This window comes from Daphnia carinata, chromosome 10 (assembly GCF_022539665.2).
Source record: "Daphnia carinata strain CSIRO-1 chromosome 10, CSIRO_AGI_Dcar_HiC_V3, whole genome shotgun sequence".
In the NCBI taxonomy this organism is placed as follows: domain Eukaryota; kingdom Metazoa; phylum Arthropoda; class Branchiopoda; order Diplostraca; family Daphniidae; genus Daphnia; species Daphnia carinata.
The window spans coordinates 3,783,877-3,800,663 of NC_081340.1; the positions used below are offsets into that span (position 1 = coordinate 3,783,877).

Genomic DNA, 16,787 nt, shown 5'->3' on the forward strand with positions numbered 1-16,787 from the left:
TGAAATCATATATTTATATTTTCTTGATCGACAACGACAAGATATGTTTGGAAGATATCGCAACCTTGCGCATGGCGTCGCCTACGAAATTTGTCAACCTTACAAACGTGCAGAACAATATTGTTAGAATTTTTAATAATTGCGGTTTTTGTTACAAATTTTCATAAACTTTTCAATATTAATAAAGTGTAAAAAAAAAAGTTACGTTAAAAGAACAACACGAAAATGGTAAAGCTGACAGCTGAGGTGATTCACTTGAGCCACCAGTATACAAATGCCATCAAAGAACGAGAACTAGACCTGAGAGGTACGCAACCGGCGCCTATCTTATATGTAGATTATATTGACACCAAACAAAATCGTTAATGATAAATGTAGTGATTACATAGAAGGCCTCTTTGTTTTAATCATGCAAGGGAGATTTTTTCTGCTTTAAATTTAAAGGTGCTTTATTGAAATTGTGTTAAAACATTTTCAAACAATTTCAGGTTATAAGATTCCAGTAATTGAGAACCTTGGAGCCACTTTAGTAAGTGATTTGATAATAAAGAGAAAGCTTGTAATATTTAATAAATTATGTTTCTTTTTAGGATCAGTTTGATACAATAGATTTCTCTGACAATGATATTAGGAAGCTGGATGGATTTCCGTTGCTGAGGCGCATCAAAAGCCTCCTTCTTAACAATAATAGAATCTTGTAAATAATCACAGTTCTATTCTAATTTGTCATAACTTTTACATTAAAACAAGATATTTAAATATGTAGGCGTATTGCAGAAGGATTAGGTGAAGTCATTCCAAACCTTGAAACCTTAGTCCTGACAAACAATCATTTACAAGAATTGGGGGACCTAGATCCACTGGCAGAATTTTCTAAATTAACCTATCTGAGTCTATTAAGCAACCCTGTAGCCAACAAGCAACATTATCGTTCTTATGTGATAAACAAGTTGCCAAGTCTTAGAGTCTTGGATTTCCGTAAAGTAAAACTAAAGGTAACAATTTTGTCCATTATAATAAGCCATTACCGTTACTATTATAACTGTCTGAAGGAAAGAGAAGCAGCGCGAGATTTATTTAAATCGAAGAAAGGAAAAGTATTGGCAAAAGAAATTGCACAGAAAAGCAAATTTCTTTCGGCTGAAATGGGAAATAAAGCTCCGATAGGTAATTCTACACTTAAAAACAAGCAAACAAACCATATGCTCGTTATCTAATTATAACTGGCAATGTAATACTATTATTTAAATCAAGGAGGAGCGTCTGCAGAAGAAGCTCGTGCCATCCGAGAAGCTGTCGCTAACGCGTCTACCTTGGAAGAAGTTGAACGCCTCAATCAAATGTTGAGAGCGGGTGTCGTACCTGGAAAAGCCACGAAAAGTCCCAGCAAAAACGGAAATGCAAATGGTAAAAAGAAAATCTTTTTTTTTTTTTTTCAAAAATTATTTCTGCATTCGTTTTTTTTAAATACGTGAGTATATCTTACAGGGGAAGACATGGAGGAAGAGGAAGATGAACCCATGGAGAACTGAGAATATTACGGGTAAATGAAATGGTATCAAGCTGTTATGTGAATGTGGTACTACACTTTGATAATAAAAATATCGCTACCCTGAACTAAATAAGGTAGCAGAAGGGTGTTTTGAAGATCACAATTTGTATGTGCAAGTGATTGCGTTGTCATAGTTGAAAGACCGAGAAGCGATTTAATTCTGGTCATTTAACAGACGTCGTTTTCGCTCAAGGAACCCAATCCTCCACGATATAGTGTGTGTGTGCCATACTTGTTTAGCCTACACGTAGAAAACGGTGGTTCGTCGCTCAATTGCGGAATGAGTCATGCATAAGAAGGCGGATGCGCGGGTGTATGTTATTTTCAGCTATATACGGTGGGTTTAAAGGAGATTGAAAACTGTAGGGACGAGCTAATTTAGAGCGTTTCGTGGCTTTCATTAACGAGCGTGCTGGTGCGTAAGTTTCGTTGTTTTGAGAAACATTTTGGCTCTAACTTGTGTTTCCCTGGTAAAATATTTGAAACATCGTTAAATGTGACCGCCGTAGTGATGTGGTAATGGCCACTATGGTTTGAGTATTGCAGCTGTTTTATCAAATTTTTATGTTCAAAAGGTCACATTCAACGATTTATCTACGAATTCCACAATGTGTCTTCACAGTTGCTTAACATGGGCGAATGGAAACGTTAATCAGAACATGGTTACATGTTGAGCAAGATTTAACTGCAAATGAAACAGAACATACTTAACGGGATATAGCCTATGGGTATTTTGTTCCTTTTAAAGAAATGCGGGCTTACGTCTAACGTTGCTACAACTTTTCGAAAGAGTTGAGTTTTAAGCTCTTTCGACAGGCAATGGGAGGAGCTTATGTTAGTCGTCTGCTAGTCGTTTACAAAGCTTTATTCCGAGAGACTTAACACGGTACGGTAGAGAAAGCTGAACAATCAGTGGTGTTTCATTCGTGGCTTGAGAAAGACACGAAGTAAGTGCCTGTGTTTCAGCAAAAGAGATTTCAACATCTAGCCAGATATAACATACGTGATCTTTACGTGTGGGTTAGTTGAGAACTGTTTTCACTGCAGACGACGCCTCGACCGTCAACCGAAAATGCCCGTTTTTCACACGAAGACCATCGAGAGTATTCTCGAGCCAGTGGCCTCTCAGGTACTTGAACTTTACAGAAAAGTCAACGACTGACTTATTTTCCTTTTTCGTTGTAACATCTTGGCAACCAGACATGTTCATGTCTTTCAATTTTCACGCTACTAGCTTTTTATTTCCCATATGCTTGTAAGTTTTCAACTTGTTTTCCTTCGTCACTAACCTCTGGCCTTCTCAATGAGTCCACCCGAAGAAGAAAAAAAAACTATTTTTACTCTCCAGTTCTACACGAAAAGAGGCGTCGAACCTCCGGCTATATTTAAAACACTCGGGGTTGGTTTCGACCGTCTCTAAGAAAGTAGTCGGAGAAACAGTGAGCGACAGAAGCATGGCGGCAATCGTTGAGTCGAGTTTTAAAGCGAAAATTCCGCCATGTTCCAACTGAAAACTTGGCCCATCTGATCATCAACAGATCATTTCCCATTTGGCTGTGATGACCAACAGTTTTAGGGCGTTGTCTCTCATAACCTTCTCACATGGAACGTGAAGAGATGTAGCAGAATGTTGTTGGTTCAGTGGAGAATTTTCGGGCGGATGAAGTGGAGCCCCGTACGGTATGACCATATATGGTCAAGGTCGACTCGCTTCTCTGTTGTTATGATGAAAAGGTAGCTGGTTACTTTACCTAGAGGCCACAATCGTGTGGTTTTGTTGTTGTGCATTCCGTTCTTTCTTTCTTCTGAATCTCACGCAACATGTCTCGAAATAGGCAGAAGACACACGATCTTTATGCCAGTCGATATCGTCAGATTATCAACATAGATTGTCGTTGCCAAGTGGCCCTCTTTCCTACGCCCTTTCCTCAGTCTTCCACAAGTCATAAAGATATGCACATTGGGGCTGTGTACAGAAAGAAAACACAAAGTAAAAAAAAAAAAAAAACCCTTGAAGCGATTAGGTGTCGGCCCATTGAAACAGGCTGACTAGAGAAACCTTCTATGGCGATGACGAATGTTGTCCCAAACTGCTACAATAAGTGGTTCCGCCCTTTCAGTTCGATGTAACTTCGATTGGTATTCTGTTTTCACGCATTTAAATCAGTAGCAAAAAGCTGGAATCGTTGATAGTGGTCTTAAAAATAATTTTGCTCTTTGTTGATTGACAGGTTGAACGACTTGTTATCCTACATGAAGAGGCCGAAGATGGCAACGCCATGCCAGATTTGGAGCGGCCTGTGCACGCCGTCTCGGTCGCCGTCACCAATCTCGTTAAGGTATGCGTAGTTTTTGGCCTCCCAAGGATAAATACCGTGAAATCGCACGCTTGGCTATATACAGGTTGGCAAGGAGACCATCCACAGCAGCGATGACGCCATCCTTAAGCAGGATATGCCAGCGTCGCTGCACCGCGTGGAAGGCGCCGCCAGATTGTTGGAGGAAGCGTCCTCTATGCTGAAGGCCGATCCTTATTCGGGACCCGCACGGTATATTGTTTACTGTATAATAATGTAGCCGTTTCATTAAACTTTATGAAAAATGTGTTTCATTAAAACAGGAAGAAGCTGATTGAAGGATCTCGCGGAATCCTCCAAGGCACGTCGTCGCTTTTGCTCTGCTTCGACGAGTCTGAAGTTCGCAAAATCATCCGAGAATGCAAAAAGGTATTGGATTACCTGGCCGTGGCTGAAGTCATTGAGAGCATGGAGGACTTGGTCCAATTTGTCAAAGATTTGAGTCCGTGCCTCACTCGCGTGTCACGCGAAGTGGATGCCCGTCAAAAGGAACTGACGCACCAAGTCCATCGTGACATCCTGATTCGCTGCTTGGAACAGGTGAAAACCTTGGCTCCGATTCTAATCTGCTCCATGAAGATTTTCATTCAGATTGTCTCTCAAGGTAGAAATCTTAGCGGGAAATCAATTGAAAATGACGTAATAGCGACATGTATCGTTTTAGGTGGCAAAGGTAATGAAGAGGCAGCCGAGAACCGTAATTACTTGGCCGGTCGCATGACGGATGAAATCAATGAAATTATCCGAGTTCTCCAACTGACAACTTACGATGAAGACGAATGGGACGCTGATCAGTTGACGGCCATGAAACGAGCTTGCAACGCTTTGGAAAGCAAAATGCAGGCCGCCATTGACTGGCTGGAGGATCCTCATGCTCGTGGTGGCGGAATCGGCGAGAAATCTATTCGCCAGATCATCGAATTGGCCGAAAAAGTGGCTGAGCACTCTCTTCCTGACGATCAAAAAGCCTTACGCAAGCTTTGCTCCGAGTTGACGTCATTAACTGACGCTCTGGTTGAATTGCGTGGTGAGGGACAAGGTGCCACTCCTCAGGCGGAAGGCTTAGCCCGAAGCATCCGCCACAAACTGGGAGAATTGAACACTTTGGTCCAAACGGCTGTACAGAATGCCGAAAAGTACGGAGTCCAGCAGCCAGCTCACACCGTGGCTGGACGATTGGAACAAGCCCGCCGCTGGTTGGCCAATCCAAGCGTAGACGATCGCGGTTTAGGACAGCAGGCGATCGCTTTGATTGTCGAAGAAGGCAGAAAGGTAGCACAAATTTTGCTTCTAAAATCTTCATCACTTGCATAATACATTATGAAAACTTGTAGGTTGCCCAAGGACTGCAAGGTGAACAACGTGCAGAAATTCTGGCCCTCTGTAATCAAGTTGATTCGCTGTCTCGTCAACTTGGGGACCTGTGCCGTTCTGGACAAGGCAATTCGCCGCAAGCTCAAGCGGTTGCTAAGTAAAGAAAAGAATTGTATGCTCGGTGGTTTTCAATTTATTCAAAGCAATCGTCCTCTTTAGGTTGTTATCGCAAAAATTGGACGAACTCAAAGATAAGATTCAAGGAGCTTTGGTCGATCGCGTAGTTGAAGATTTTATTGATATCACAACACCATTGAAACAGTTTACCGATGCAGTATTGGCTCCGGAAGGTAATAGATTACAAAAATTTTCATTATTTATAATTATTTTGACTCATTGGCCATATCGTTCAGGAACTCCAAATCGCGAGGAGAATTTCAAAGACAAGGCTGGAGCATTGAAGGGATTTTCCGCACGTGCTGCGCAAACGGCTCGCATGGTTGCTGCTGGTGGTAGCAATGGTAACAAAAAACTATCAGAGGCTTTGAACACCTCGGCCGGTCAGGTGGAAAGTCTAACACCGCAACTGGTTAACGCTGGTCGAATCCGGATGACCTATCCGGCAAATAAGGCTGCCGATGAGCATTTTGAGAACTTGCGCCGTCAGTACGCCGATGCTATCGCCCGCACTCGCCAGCTGTGCGACGAAGCTATTGATTCGGCCGCCTTTATCCAGCAGTCGGAAGAATTGATGCGCCGTTGTACGGCAGAGTGCGAAGATGCTATTGGCCGTCAGGAACCGCAGAGGTTAGTCGACGGTACGTCGCACATTGCCCGTCTGGCCAACCGCGTGCTTATGGTGGCCAAGCAAGAGGCAGACAACTCTGAGGACCCGACGTTCATCGGCAACGTGACTGGAGCTGCCAACCTCTTACAAGCCAGTACGTCAGCGAATCCTATTTTCATGAATGTCTAGACATTTCTTACGTTATTCTGGATTGCAGATGTCACCCCAATGGTTCAGGATGCCAAATCTGTGGCAACTAACATGAGAGATCAAGGTTCAATCAATCAGTGGCGCGATTCGAACAAGAAATTATTGGAATCGGTTGGCAAAGTACGCAAGGCCGTTGCAGGACCTGATCCCATCCCGCCGCCTCCGGATGTGTCCTCACTCAACCTGAGTAAGTAAATATTTTCAGTTAACTTGAATTGTGTTTAACGAATTGTCTTGGAAACAGACGCACCACCCCGTCCGCCGCTGCCAGGAGGCGAACATCCTCCACCAAGGCCTCCTCCTCCAGAGACGGACGACGAGGACGAAATGTTCCGACACGCTCCGCAAGGAGACCAGCCCATCTTGGTATAATATTTTCGCCTCAATTGCAATAACTCAGAACTTGAATGATCTTGTGAATCACCAGATGGCTGCTCATGGATTGCATCAAGAAGTTATGCAATGGTCTTCCAGAGATAACGAGATCATTGCCGCCGCAAAAAGGATGGCTCTTTTAATGGGCCGTTTGTCTCAACTTGTTCGTGGAGAAGGCGGCAGCAAACGTGATTTGATTGCTTGCGCCAAGGCCATCGCAGAAGCGTCAGAGGAAGTGACAAGACTGGCCAAGGAATTAGCCCGAGAATGCACAGACAAGCGAATGCGCACTGTAAGTCGCTAGCAGAAGTTTGCACTTAGCCATAAATTGATTCCTCATTTTTTATTTTGTTTGTCTGTTTGGCCAATGTCAAGGCATTACTTCAAGTCTGCGAGCGTATCCCGACCATTGGCACTCAGCTCAAGATCCTTTCGACTGTCAAGGCAACTATGCTGGGAGCCCAGGGAACGGAAGAGGACCAAGAGGCCACCGACATGCTGGTTGGCAACGCTCAAAACTTGATGCAGTCAGTCAAGGAGACGGTGCGCGCTGCTGAGGCTGCTTCGATCAAGTTGCGCACAGACGCCGGCATCCGCATGCACTGGATCCGGCGCAATCCTTGGTATCAATAGATAGAAATCAGGAGTTGCATAACCCTAAAAAAAAAAAACGTACTGCCATGGGGATCTTTTCGTCATCCATACAATTTATTAAAGTTTATTTCTTTGAACGCTTTTGGCGCAATCATTCTCATTCATCCAACCGCTTTTACTATACATTGATATCGTGCAATGTCACATAAAAATTCCTCTAACCACTCTTGAACCTATCATCTTTTGTTGCTCGATTTTTGACGTAATGTGGTGCTCTTTTTTATTATCATCGGCCTTGATAGAACTTAAAATCTTCCTGTAAGGGCTCTATTTTCAATAATCTTTTCTTTACGATCATCGAATTAAACAAATTATTCCTTCCGCGTGAGCTGAACAAAAATTTAAAACCAAATAAATAAAAAAAAGCAATCAGCCGCCGCTCGGACGTGCCAAACTTCACGACGATGAGGGCGACGAGTTTAATGATAACATTTTGTAGATCCACAACATTTTTTGGAACATGATCTGCTATCTTATATTGTAGCCTCCACATAATACACATTGGGGTTTTAATATCAATGGGGTCCCAAAGTTGTCTACACCGGAATCCTGGCACGGTAAAGTACATAAGGTAAATTAAACATTTGATGAGGGGCAGAGACGGACATGGCAGCCGGAAACCATGCCACAGCACTTAATATGCGACTAAGCATTTTAAGTAGGTCGCAATTAAAGAAAATTTTGATTGAAATGTGCGGTTATGGCACAGTGGCTATCGCCATTCAGTTGAATTCAGCTTCCTCGTTTTCAATACCCACTAATTTTCAAGTTCTATGCCATTCCCACCCTCCTCCTTAGATTTATAAATATGGCTGAAGATTCTTAATTTGGGACAAGATTCGAATAATTTGTGGCTTAGATTTGTAACTTTTGCATCAGATTCAAAATTATTCTTGGACTGTTTGTGCGAAATTCAAATGAGTTGCCAACCCGGTGTTGCTTTAATCAAAAAAATAAAATTGAATTTTGAACTGATCATGTATTAAAATTAATCAGACTACCAATTTATCCAGCTGCTAACAACATTACAGAAAATGTGTTTGTGATAGAAAAGAAGAAGGATAAACAGGTTTTTAACAAACATGATTCTGCAAAAAGCCAATTTCCTGCAAAAAAGAAATTAAGCTGTTGTACACCATTTCGATGTTGCGAGAAGAACTTTTTGCTCCCAACAGGTTACACACATCTATCCATGAAACAAAGTACCGCTCCCAATTCTTTAATATCATAGCAAGATCTCCATGGCATACCTTATTGCGTGCCTCTCGGGCGGTCTCTATCTTCGCGATGTCCGCCTGAAAATCATGATCGTGTTCGTTATGTAGCTGCCATTCATCCAACAAGTCAAACAGTAAATTCTGAAGATCAATTTCAGAATCTGTCCGCACGTGGCCTTTGTCTTTCTAAATGACGGTCTCGCAGCGCTGGGCCAAAAAATTTTGTCATACATCTGTATAACTTTAGGGTGATCTTTGTTGCTGTAAGATACTTAGCTCTTGTCATGTCTGCTGGTCTTTGCGGTCTGCTGCTCCGGCTAAGAAAGGATGGCTCTGTAAAGGAAGAGATGTCCACATCCAATGGTGTTTTCTGTTTTGAGGTTAATTCGTCCAAAATGCTTTGTACCTTTTCAGCGGACGTCCTGTCATCAACCAATATCAAAACTTCTATCCATGCCATCAGATAAGTTATCCAGTGTTTGGAAACTTCGTCGTAGTAGCCGTGCATGACGGATAATCTTCCAGTCATCGACATTTGTAGGTTGTAGAGGTCCGATGTCCCATTCACTGAAAAAAAGAAAGGATCGTTTTTCCGCTTGATGATCATGATCTTTAAGAATTCGTAGCTGTCTAATTGACCCATTTTTGCACCTACTAAGTTTCTCCTGTCCATAAAGTTATATAAACTTGGTCCAAAGTGTGCGGTAATGATAGAGAACAATGTATAGGACAAATCAATGGTTACTGTTTCTTCTTTCAATGACATTATTTTCAAAGGCTTGTTGGGTTGATGGTAAATTTTTCTTTGTTTCAATCTGGACACCTTCTTCTCCGTTCTCCTGCTTTTTCGCTTGTTGTTGGCCATTGTAGCTAGCAAAAGTAGTCGATAGCAAGATAATACCATAGGCATAGCTTTATTCTTTATCAATGTTTTCAACAGAAAATTTGGCAAAATAAATGTAACTTACGGTTAATTTTATTCAGTTGTTGAAAAATTTACCCAATTCCACTTGAATGTTTTATTATTAACTTGAAAATCGTTATTTTACCCATCTTGTTCAACAAACAATTGACCGAATTTCTATACCATATATTTTAATTTGCAACTATTCCATATTGTGTTTCCCACGTACCATCATAAGTCTCGAAGCGCAAAACTATGTTCTGTATGGTTTCAGTTCCGCAAGCCCCTCCCACTCTTTAGTTTGCAATAGAGAATTACCTGAAAACTGATTTGGCTCCTCCCCCTTTACATCCAATTATACATTTAATCAATTAATACTACAATTTTATCTAGGTTTAACGTAATCATCTAAAAGCCCCTGAAAATCCAAATAATGTTCATTTGTTAAGTATAAAGTAATGGAATAACATTTTTTATTTAACGTACTAAACTGGAGATTACTAGCTCTTTGTTGTCAACGTTGTTTTGAACCCGGAAAATACGGTATAAAAGGCCGAGGTTTCAACTATTACATTGGTGGCGTAGCTGGTTAGTGAATATCGGTGGCAGTTGGTCTCGAAAGGGAATAACTGCCAGTTGGAACCGGCCGTTTGTCTCGCAAGGGATGAACGGCAGGCAGGAGTTTGCGTGGAACTCTTGCTGGTAACTCGATGGCTCATGATCGCAGCCATACCTGGATGAGGAGGCGTCCTGTATGAAGGGAGAAGAATTCATACAGGAGTGTGGCTCGTGGTGATTACAACCGTAGTCATCATCCCAGCCTCAGTCATAAGACCCTCAGAGTTAAAGTCATGGTTTAACTTAAGCTGGCCTTCAGGGTTAAGATAAGCAATTTGGCATGTGAAGCTAACACTAGCAGGCGCGCCCTTGGCGACCCATCAGTCTACCTGGTAGACTATAAGCGAAACCACCAAATTTTTTCGCTGTTCTTTGGTTATTATGTTTTTGATCACCATTGTAATCAATTTCCCCGTGTTCGATTCCCTCGATCTCCTATTTCCAAATTCCATGCCCTCATTATAATAATCAAGCTATGTGGCCCTCTTCGATACCCGTAACTAAGTTTTTTTTGGATCATACGTACATAAGTACAAAATAAATTAATTCTTCGTCGCTGAAGGAATTGCTGCTAGTGCTGGAACTACTGCTGTACGATCGCGGTGAAAGTTCTGGCTCTGGCTCCGGTTCACGAAATTCCAAATCCAATGCAGTCACATCTCCTCGTAACCAAAAGGAAACAGCAGTTGCTCCAGCGTCTGGTTTCGTTACGAATTCTTCATTTACAAAACTGGCGCGTCCCACCCTATTGTTTACATTTTTCGTTACAAACGTTTACTACGAAGAACAATTTTAAGTAAATAATAAGAGATCTTGCTCGCATTCTAGATGTTTTTTCGGCTCCTTCCTCGGCGAATGAGCAGGCCGATAACAGTCCATCGAACACCCGTTTATCAAATATTACGAAAGCCATCGTATAACACATTTAATAGCAACTCTTATCCAAGGTACTGGATACCATGCATGAATTTTGCACGATCAATAACGCCGAGATGTTGTGTACCCTGCCTCCAAAAGTGCAGATGCCGAGAACGTAGAGGTTTTCAAGTGGACAATTTTTTTGCCAGTCTTGTTTAGTAAATGTTTCTACTCGTTTTTAGTTCGTTGGTTTTGCATTAGGGTAAGCTGCTTCTATAACAGAAAACCCGTTTAAACATCCCCATTTGATTTAGCTTTGTCTTCATTAGAACTGCGTGGTGCAGTTAATCTAGTACTAAATTTCAGGGTATTTCTACAAAAACGTAAGAAAAAAAACAAAATTAACGTGCGTTTGCGATGCACGCAACGTAAACCAAGAAGTTGGGTTTAGTGTTTGCAATTAAGTCAAAAATTCCACTTTTACAGGTAATTAAAAAATCCCGAATCCCATAATGCCCAAATTGATTGGGAAACAGAAAAAGTCTTTTTGTTTTGAACAGTACAAACTAGATGACAGCACTGGCCGCTACACATCTCAAGGGTTCTTCCACCGAAAGAAGAGAGGTAGAAAAATCAAAGTTAGCTCTTGTCTGGATCCATGATGGCCGCCTGACAAGTTTTCCGATTTCCCTAAGTGACACTGTTTATATCAAACAATGAATTATTTCGCCGATGAACTTAAATAACAGGTTTTTTCAGGGCCACAATATCGTTTTGACACGCGCTTTACGAACCGCTCTAACCCGTTAAGGCAAGAAGACTCGATGCAGTGGATGCTACATGTTTCAGAATCTATTGTGTTCTAGTGGGCTTCACTCTCGTACGAAGCGACCGAGTTGTTGGATTTGAGTTGTGTTGTCTTGAAATCCTGAGTTGACGACACAGTGGCAAACCTATTTCGATGACAAGCTATACTGCTATCCTTAAATCAAGTTTTTCACTGTGTATACTCATTGTTGATATCTCATTTTATTTCAACCACACTTCACCAAATTCTTGTGATGATGGCAGCTAGTAATGTGAATTCAAACCACAGCTCAGCTGCCTTGTCGAAATCAAATGCCAATTTTACTCCCAAGACAAATGAACAGACAAGTGCCATGGATATTGAGCAGCTTCAACACATGATTAACTGCACTGTGAAGGTTTGAATCTAAACATTTTCTGGAAGCTGGTCTAATGTGTCATTAAATCTATCACTCTATTGTGTTATTTATTTGTAGAAAAACCCCAAAGCAGAACTTAGCAAATCTGATTTGCTTCGTCTATTGGGATATCTTGAGGGAGAACTTCAAGCCAGAGATGTGGTGATTGCAACATTGAAGGTAATAAATGAAATGTTTATACATGATTTATTGCTATATGATTTGCTTTTAGGCTGAGCGTGTTAAACAGCAGGTCAGCCATGCTCGTTATGGCCGTATTTTACCCGTCAACGACCCATTCATCGCTTTACAGCGGGATTCACGCTTTGCTACCGTGGGCGGCTCATCCAGCGACGACACGGCTCTTTTGAAGGCTGTGACGGAAGGGCCAATGGCGGCTCTGGAGGCTCTGGTTGCCCAGCATCGAAATTCGCACGTTAATCTCATCCAGGCCATGCAAGACGCTGAAGCACGCCACTCACAGGTATGTTAGCTGGTTAATTCCAGCTATCTCGTTAGATTTTGTGCATGCATCACCTATTTTTGTTTTCGCATCTCACTGAGCGTAAAGTTAAGGCTTTCCCTGCACGCCCGAAATTCCAGGCTTGGTTCACTATTTTCAACGCTAACGGGCTCGATGAATTGTGTTGTAAAATGTGTGAAACCTGTTTGAAAATTCGCGATGATTTGCTTTTCCGTTAAGTTTATGTGTCCCTTATGATCCTTCATTGATCACAGTATAGTGTACACACACGACCCTTCTCTCTGCCACACTTTCCCTATTTTCTCTTGGGTTTCTTACCATTAGGTACTTCGTGAATTAGACGACGAGAGAAGGAAGCATGAGCATGACACAGCCCAAGGTGACGACATCACTTACGGACTGGAAAAAGAACGGACGAGATTGCGGGAGGTAAGACGATAGGAAGGGCGACTGACACGCACTCGTGACTGTAGTTCGGGCGTACATTTGCTTTTACCTTTTATACTTTGGTGTATTTCCACTTTTTTCTTTTTTTCTCTCTCGTCTTTTTTCATTGTTTACCTAGTCAGTATACTGTTTGAAAGGAGAAAATAAGTTTTAATATAACTTCCTCTAGGAATTGGAAGTGGAAAAGCAATCAAAGAAAAAACTCGACAAGGACATGAAGAAGCTGCAAGAGACATTGGATGAGGAGCGACAGAGACAAAAACAGATCGTTTTGTTGTTGCTAGCCGAGCGCAAAAAACTTATTCTCAAGTACGTGGAGGAACGGAACAAATCTGAGGACTTGGCTCAGATCCTTGGAGAAGAGAAGGGTCGAGTCGACTCAATGGCCGAGGGTCTAGAGGAAGAGAGCCAAAAAGCTTTACAAATGGAAGCCGAGTTGGAGAAACAGCTGGCACTTTTCGACACTGAAAGGGCTCAGCTCAAGGCACAGCTGCAACGAGAAGAGAGACGGACCAAAGAACTGGAAGCCGTCATCGATAAACTTCAAACAGAGGTCGATAACCTGAAGAAACAACAAGCAGAAGCTCACCAAGTGGCCATGTTCCAAGCTGGCCTCAACCAGCCCAATAGTCCTCCACGAATGACCACTACAGCCAATCGAAATAGTTTACCCTCGGGAACATCCACACTCGTATCGGCAGCTGCCATGGGCCCCCAACTTCCGTCAAAACCCACTATCGTCCCTCCGCAGACTCCTCCACGTTCCGTCAATTCTACGAGTAAGTCTATTTAACGGTAATAAGGGAAATGTTTATTCTGTATAATTTAACTTTTTTTTTATGCAGTCGTCAGTAGCAGCCCAGTCAGTATATCTCGTACCAGTCCATCAGCCTCAATCCCTCTCAACTCGGCCACTGGCCTCGTCGTATTGGGTACAACTGGCAAAGTTGTCCAGCCAATGGCTCTCGTTAGTAGCACTCCTGTCCAAGCACCAAGTAGGTTTTGTGTTTTAATTTTACACCATTTGAAGCAATTCTTCTGATTTTCTGTTTAAAGCGACTGGAATTGCCCGAGCCGTTAGCCCGTCTGCAGGAGGAATCCGCAACGTTCAGTACAATTTAGGCGGAATGGCTGCAGCCAATATGAACCCATCGGGATCTTCCAGAACTCTGCCACCTCCACCGGTCTCAGCTGCTGCAATTAATAATGACACGGTTGATGTTACTCCGGTAATTTGAATGTTGTTCCGCTATCCATATCGTCTATGGTTTAATAAATTGACATTTAATCATGCCCCAAATAGGCCAGCCGTGGAACTTCAGTAGGAACGATGCAAATTTCACCGCGAGTAGCGGTTTCAGCTTCCGCTGGCACGAAAGTCTTCACGACGACCAATAATGAAGGCAAAGTCACATTTCACGTCACAACTAGTGCCACATTACCCACATCCACCTCAGTTGGGACAACCGGAACGGCTATTTCTGCCCAGCCAACGACGCCAAAAAAATCAGCAGCTATTGCACGAGGGGTTCCGCCGCCGGTACCACCCAATAAGCCGGTCATTCCGCCTAAGAAATCTTCCACTGCCACCGCGATGTCCATGGCCAGCAGTTCCGTTTCAGGTCAGATTATCAACCCTTGTGGTGTGGTTATATCTTGCTCGAATAACCCGCAGGTGACTACTGTGGACCACGGCCGGCCTATCAGCTTAGAGGTGCATCCGCTGCACAAGGCCGGTCAAATCGGTTCGCATCAGGGTGTCAAATTTGGCATCACGATATCCAAAGATAAGATACAAATCAGCAGCAATCCCCCCCAACAGCAACAGGGATTAGCGGGCGATCCGAAAGTCCGTGAAGGTGCTGTCATGCAGGTGGGTGACGGTGTAGATGGTAGCAGTGGCAGCCAATCGCCCGGGCATGAGATTTCTGAAGACAGTTCTTCTCGTTCCCCCCTTACTCCCTTTTCTCTTGCTTTGCTGGAAAAAGAACTGGACGACTTCCAGAAGCTCCTCAGCAGCATGGCAACCCCCACTTCTTCTTTCGCCCCCTCGTCTCTTCTTTCATCAGGTAGCTGGAGAGCAGTCTCGTCCTTATTATAGCAGCACTTGCTTCCCCCAATCATCCACGCTTTCACGTGTGTCTGCTTCGTCCGGGCTTTAAAGGAGGTGGCTCCATGTAAGCGAGGGATCATGTGCTGTACTTGTGTCATTAAAGACTGTCACGTCAGGATCTGGCACACCACGATTGAGTTCTCCAATGGCTATTTTAGACAAAGAATGCCACGCTTTCATGCTGATTGTTTACTGTAATGAGCCACGTTTTATTCCTGTTCTTGTTGAACATAAGGTGCGATAGAAATTATCTTATCGTATTCCCCATTAAAACTTGTTTTGCTGGAAAGGGATAGTAGATAAAACTAGGTTGCTATAATTTCTGATAGCTAGCAGTTATCACTAGGTTAATGGGTATTTCGACCTATGTCCGTTCTAATCACGGGAGTGAGTATTTTCCCTTTTTTTTTCGTCGTTTGAATCAAGTCAGTTAGCAGTTCTTACCCGACGTTTACATTGAACGTGTGACTCCCGTGTTGAATGCTTTGCGTCAAGCGTCGCACCACCGTGCAAGGTTACCAATGTTTGTTAAAGAAAACAAACTTGGATTCTATGTACAAAGTATTAACTATCATTTGAAGTTGAAACAATTGTGCTCTTTATAATGATTTGAACTTGGCATTTTATTGCATTCTCATAATACCAACAAACCCAGTTTTGGATGAACAATTCTAAAATAACATTTAATGATTGAGATTAGTACTTAACCAATTAATAGTTGCATTTGCTGCCAAGTCTTGTCTCGTTGAATGTTGACACTGATCCTCGGTTTTATGTTTTATTTTTTCATTTAATTTTTCGTTTCTTTTGTTTGTTTATTTTGTTTTTTTGTTTTCTTTTGTCAGTTCTTGTTGTTTTGCTTGTTTTTTATTTCTCCGTGTTTTTGTTTTTCTTTATTTAAATTTTTAAAATTATTTTTATTTTCCGTCTAGTGATGTTTTGTTTAATTTGCCATAGCTGTTAATTTCGTATATTAATTGTTATTACCTTTTTTTCTGTGTATGTTAACAGGTTCCACTGGCTTGACATCATCTTCTGCTTCCAGTGCCCCTGCAGACGAGAGCACCGGCGTAATGTTACATATGGGTGTTTGAGTTGGCTGACAGATAAAGGACCAAGATAGCTTTTTAAATTTTGACAAAAATAATCAAGCATTAACAAAATCATCCGTTGAAAAGAGAAGAGAAAACGCTCGGGTTTTAATCGTCGTGTCTAGTCGTTCTCATTTCCATCCACGCAAAAGTTTTAGTTGCTCTTCTTTAGCCCTTATGTTTGAGTAATTTTTGGGGCTTAAATGATTTACCTGACGACCATCACTTCTCATGTGCACGATTTCAATGATTGTGTTAATGAGTTCTTCCTAACCTGACGACTACAACAAGAAAAAAAAACTTCGTATGTATGCGTGTTATAGGCATATCATGTAATTCGAAACCGACGTACTATATATAATTACCTCCCCCGGATCGGTCGTTTGCTGTCTACATTTATACTCGGAACCCCATAACTTTGTAAATATTTACATATAATATAATCTATGCATCCTTACATGATACGGGAACGTGGCAGCTTCACAAAGCATTGACAGGCGGAGTGAATTCCATTTTTAGCACACCCTTCTTGTGACGTGACGTGAAAAAAAATTGACGGACCTCCCCCCAACTGAGTCAGAATTCTTATTGTTACTCTGTA

The 16,787-nt window shown here is 42.2% G+C and overlaps 3 protein-coding genes across 3 annotated transcripts; all 3 read left to right on the forward strand.

Annotated features, from left to right (window-relative positions):
* Positions 1-63: 63 nt before the first annotated feature.
* Positions 64-1,655, forward strand: LOC130700092 (U2 small nuclear ribonucleoprotein A'-like). Its single transcript, XM_057522106.2, has 7 exons — positions 64-307; positions 489-529; positions 591-697; positions 767-995; positions 1,053-1,167; positions 1,255-1,407; positions 1,489-1,655. The coding sequence occupies exons 1-7, from the start codon at positions 226-228 to the stop codon at positions 1,530-1,532; spliced, it is 771 nt and encodes a 256-aa protein (XP_057378089.1). The 5' UTR covers positions 64-225; the 3' UTR covers positions 1,533-1,655.
* A 764-nt stretch (positions 1,656-2,419) lies between these two features.
* LOC130700326 (vinculin-like) lies at positions 2,420-7,421 on the forward strand. Its single transcript, XM_057522375.2, has 12 exons — positions 2,420-2,681; positions 3,784-3,891; positions 3,956-4,101; positions 4,173-4,513; positions 4,574-5,181; positions 5,244-5,380; positions 5,443-5,573; positions 5,637-6,164; positions 6,228-6,407; positions 6,465-6,586; positions 6,648-6,887; positions 6,971-7,421. Exons 1-12 carry the CDS (start codon positions 2,625-2,627, stop codon positions 7,226-7,228), a joined length of 2,856 nt encoding a protein of 951 aa, XP_057378358.1. The 5' UTR covers positions 2,420-2,624; the 3' UTR covers positions 7,229-7,421.
* Positions 7,422-11,453: 4,032 nt separating this feature from the next.
* Positions 11,454-15,977, forward strand: LOC130699541 (CTTNBP2 N-terminal-like protein). The gene is given in 9 exon segments (XM_057521814.2): positions 11,454-12,051; positions 12,130-12,231; positions 12,284-12,535; positions 12,860-12,964; positions 13,152-13,761; positions 13,828-13,977; positions 14,039-14,211; positions 14,286-15,069; positions 15,072-15,977. Coding segments are annotated over 9 exon segments (2,412 nt in total). The 5' UTR covers positions 11,454-11,907; the 3' UTR covers positions 15,164-15,977.
* The last annotated feature ends 810 nt before the right edge of the window (positions 15,978-16,787 follow it).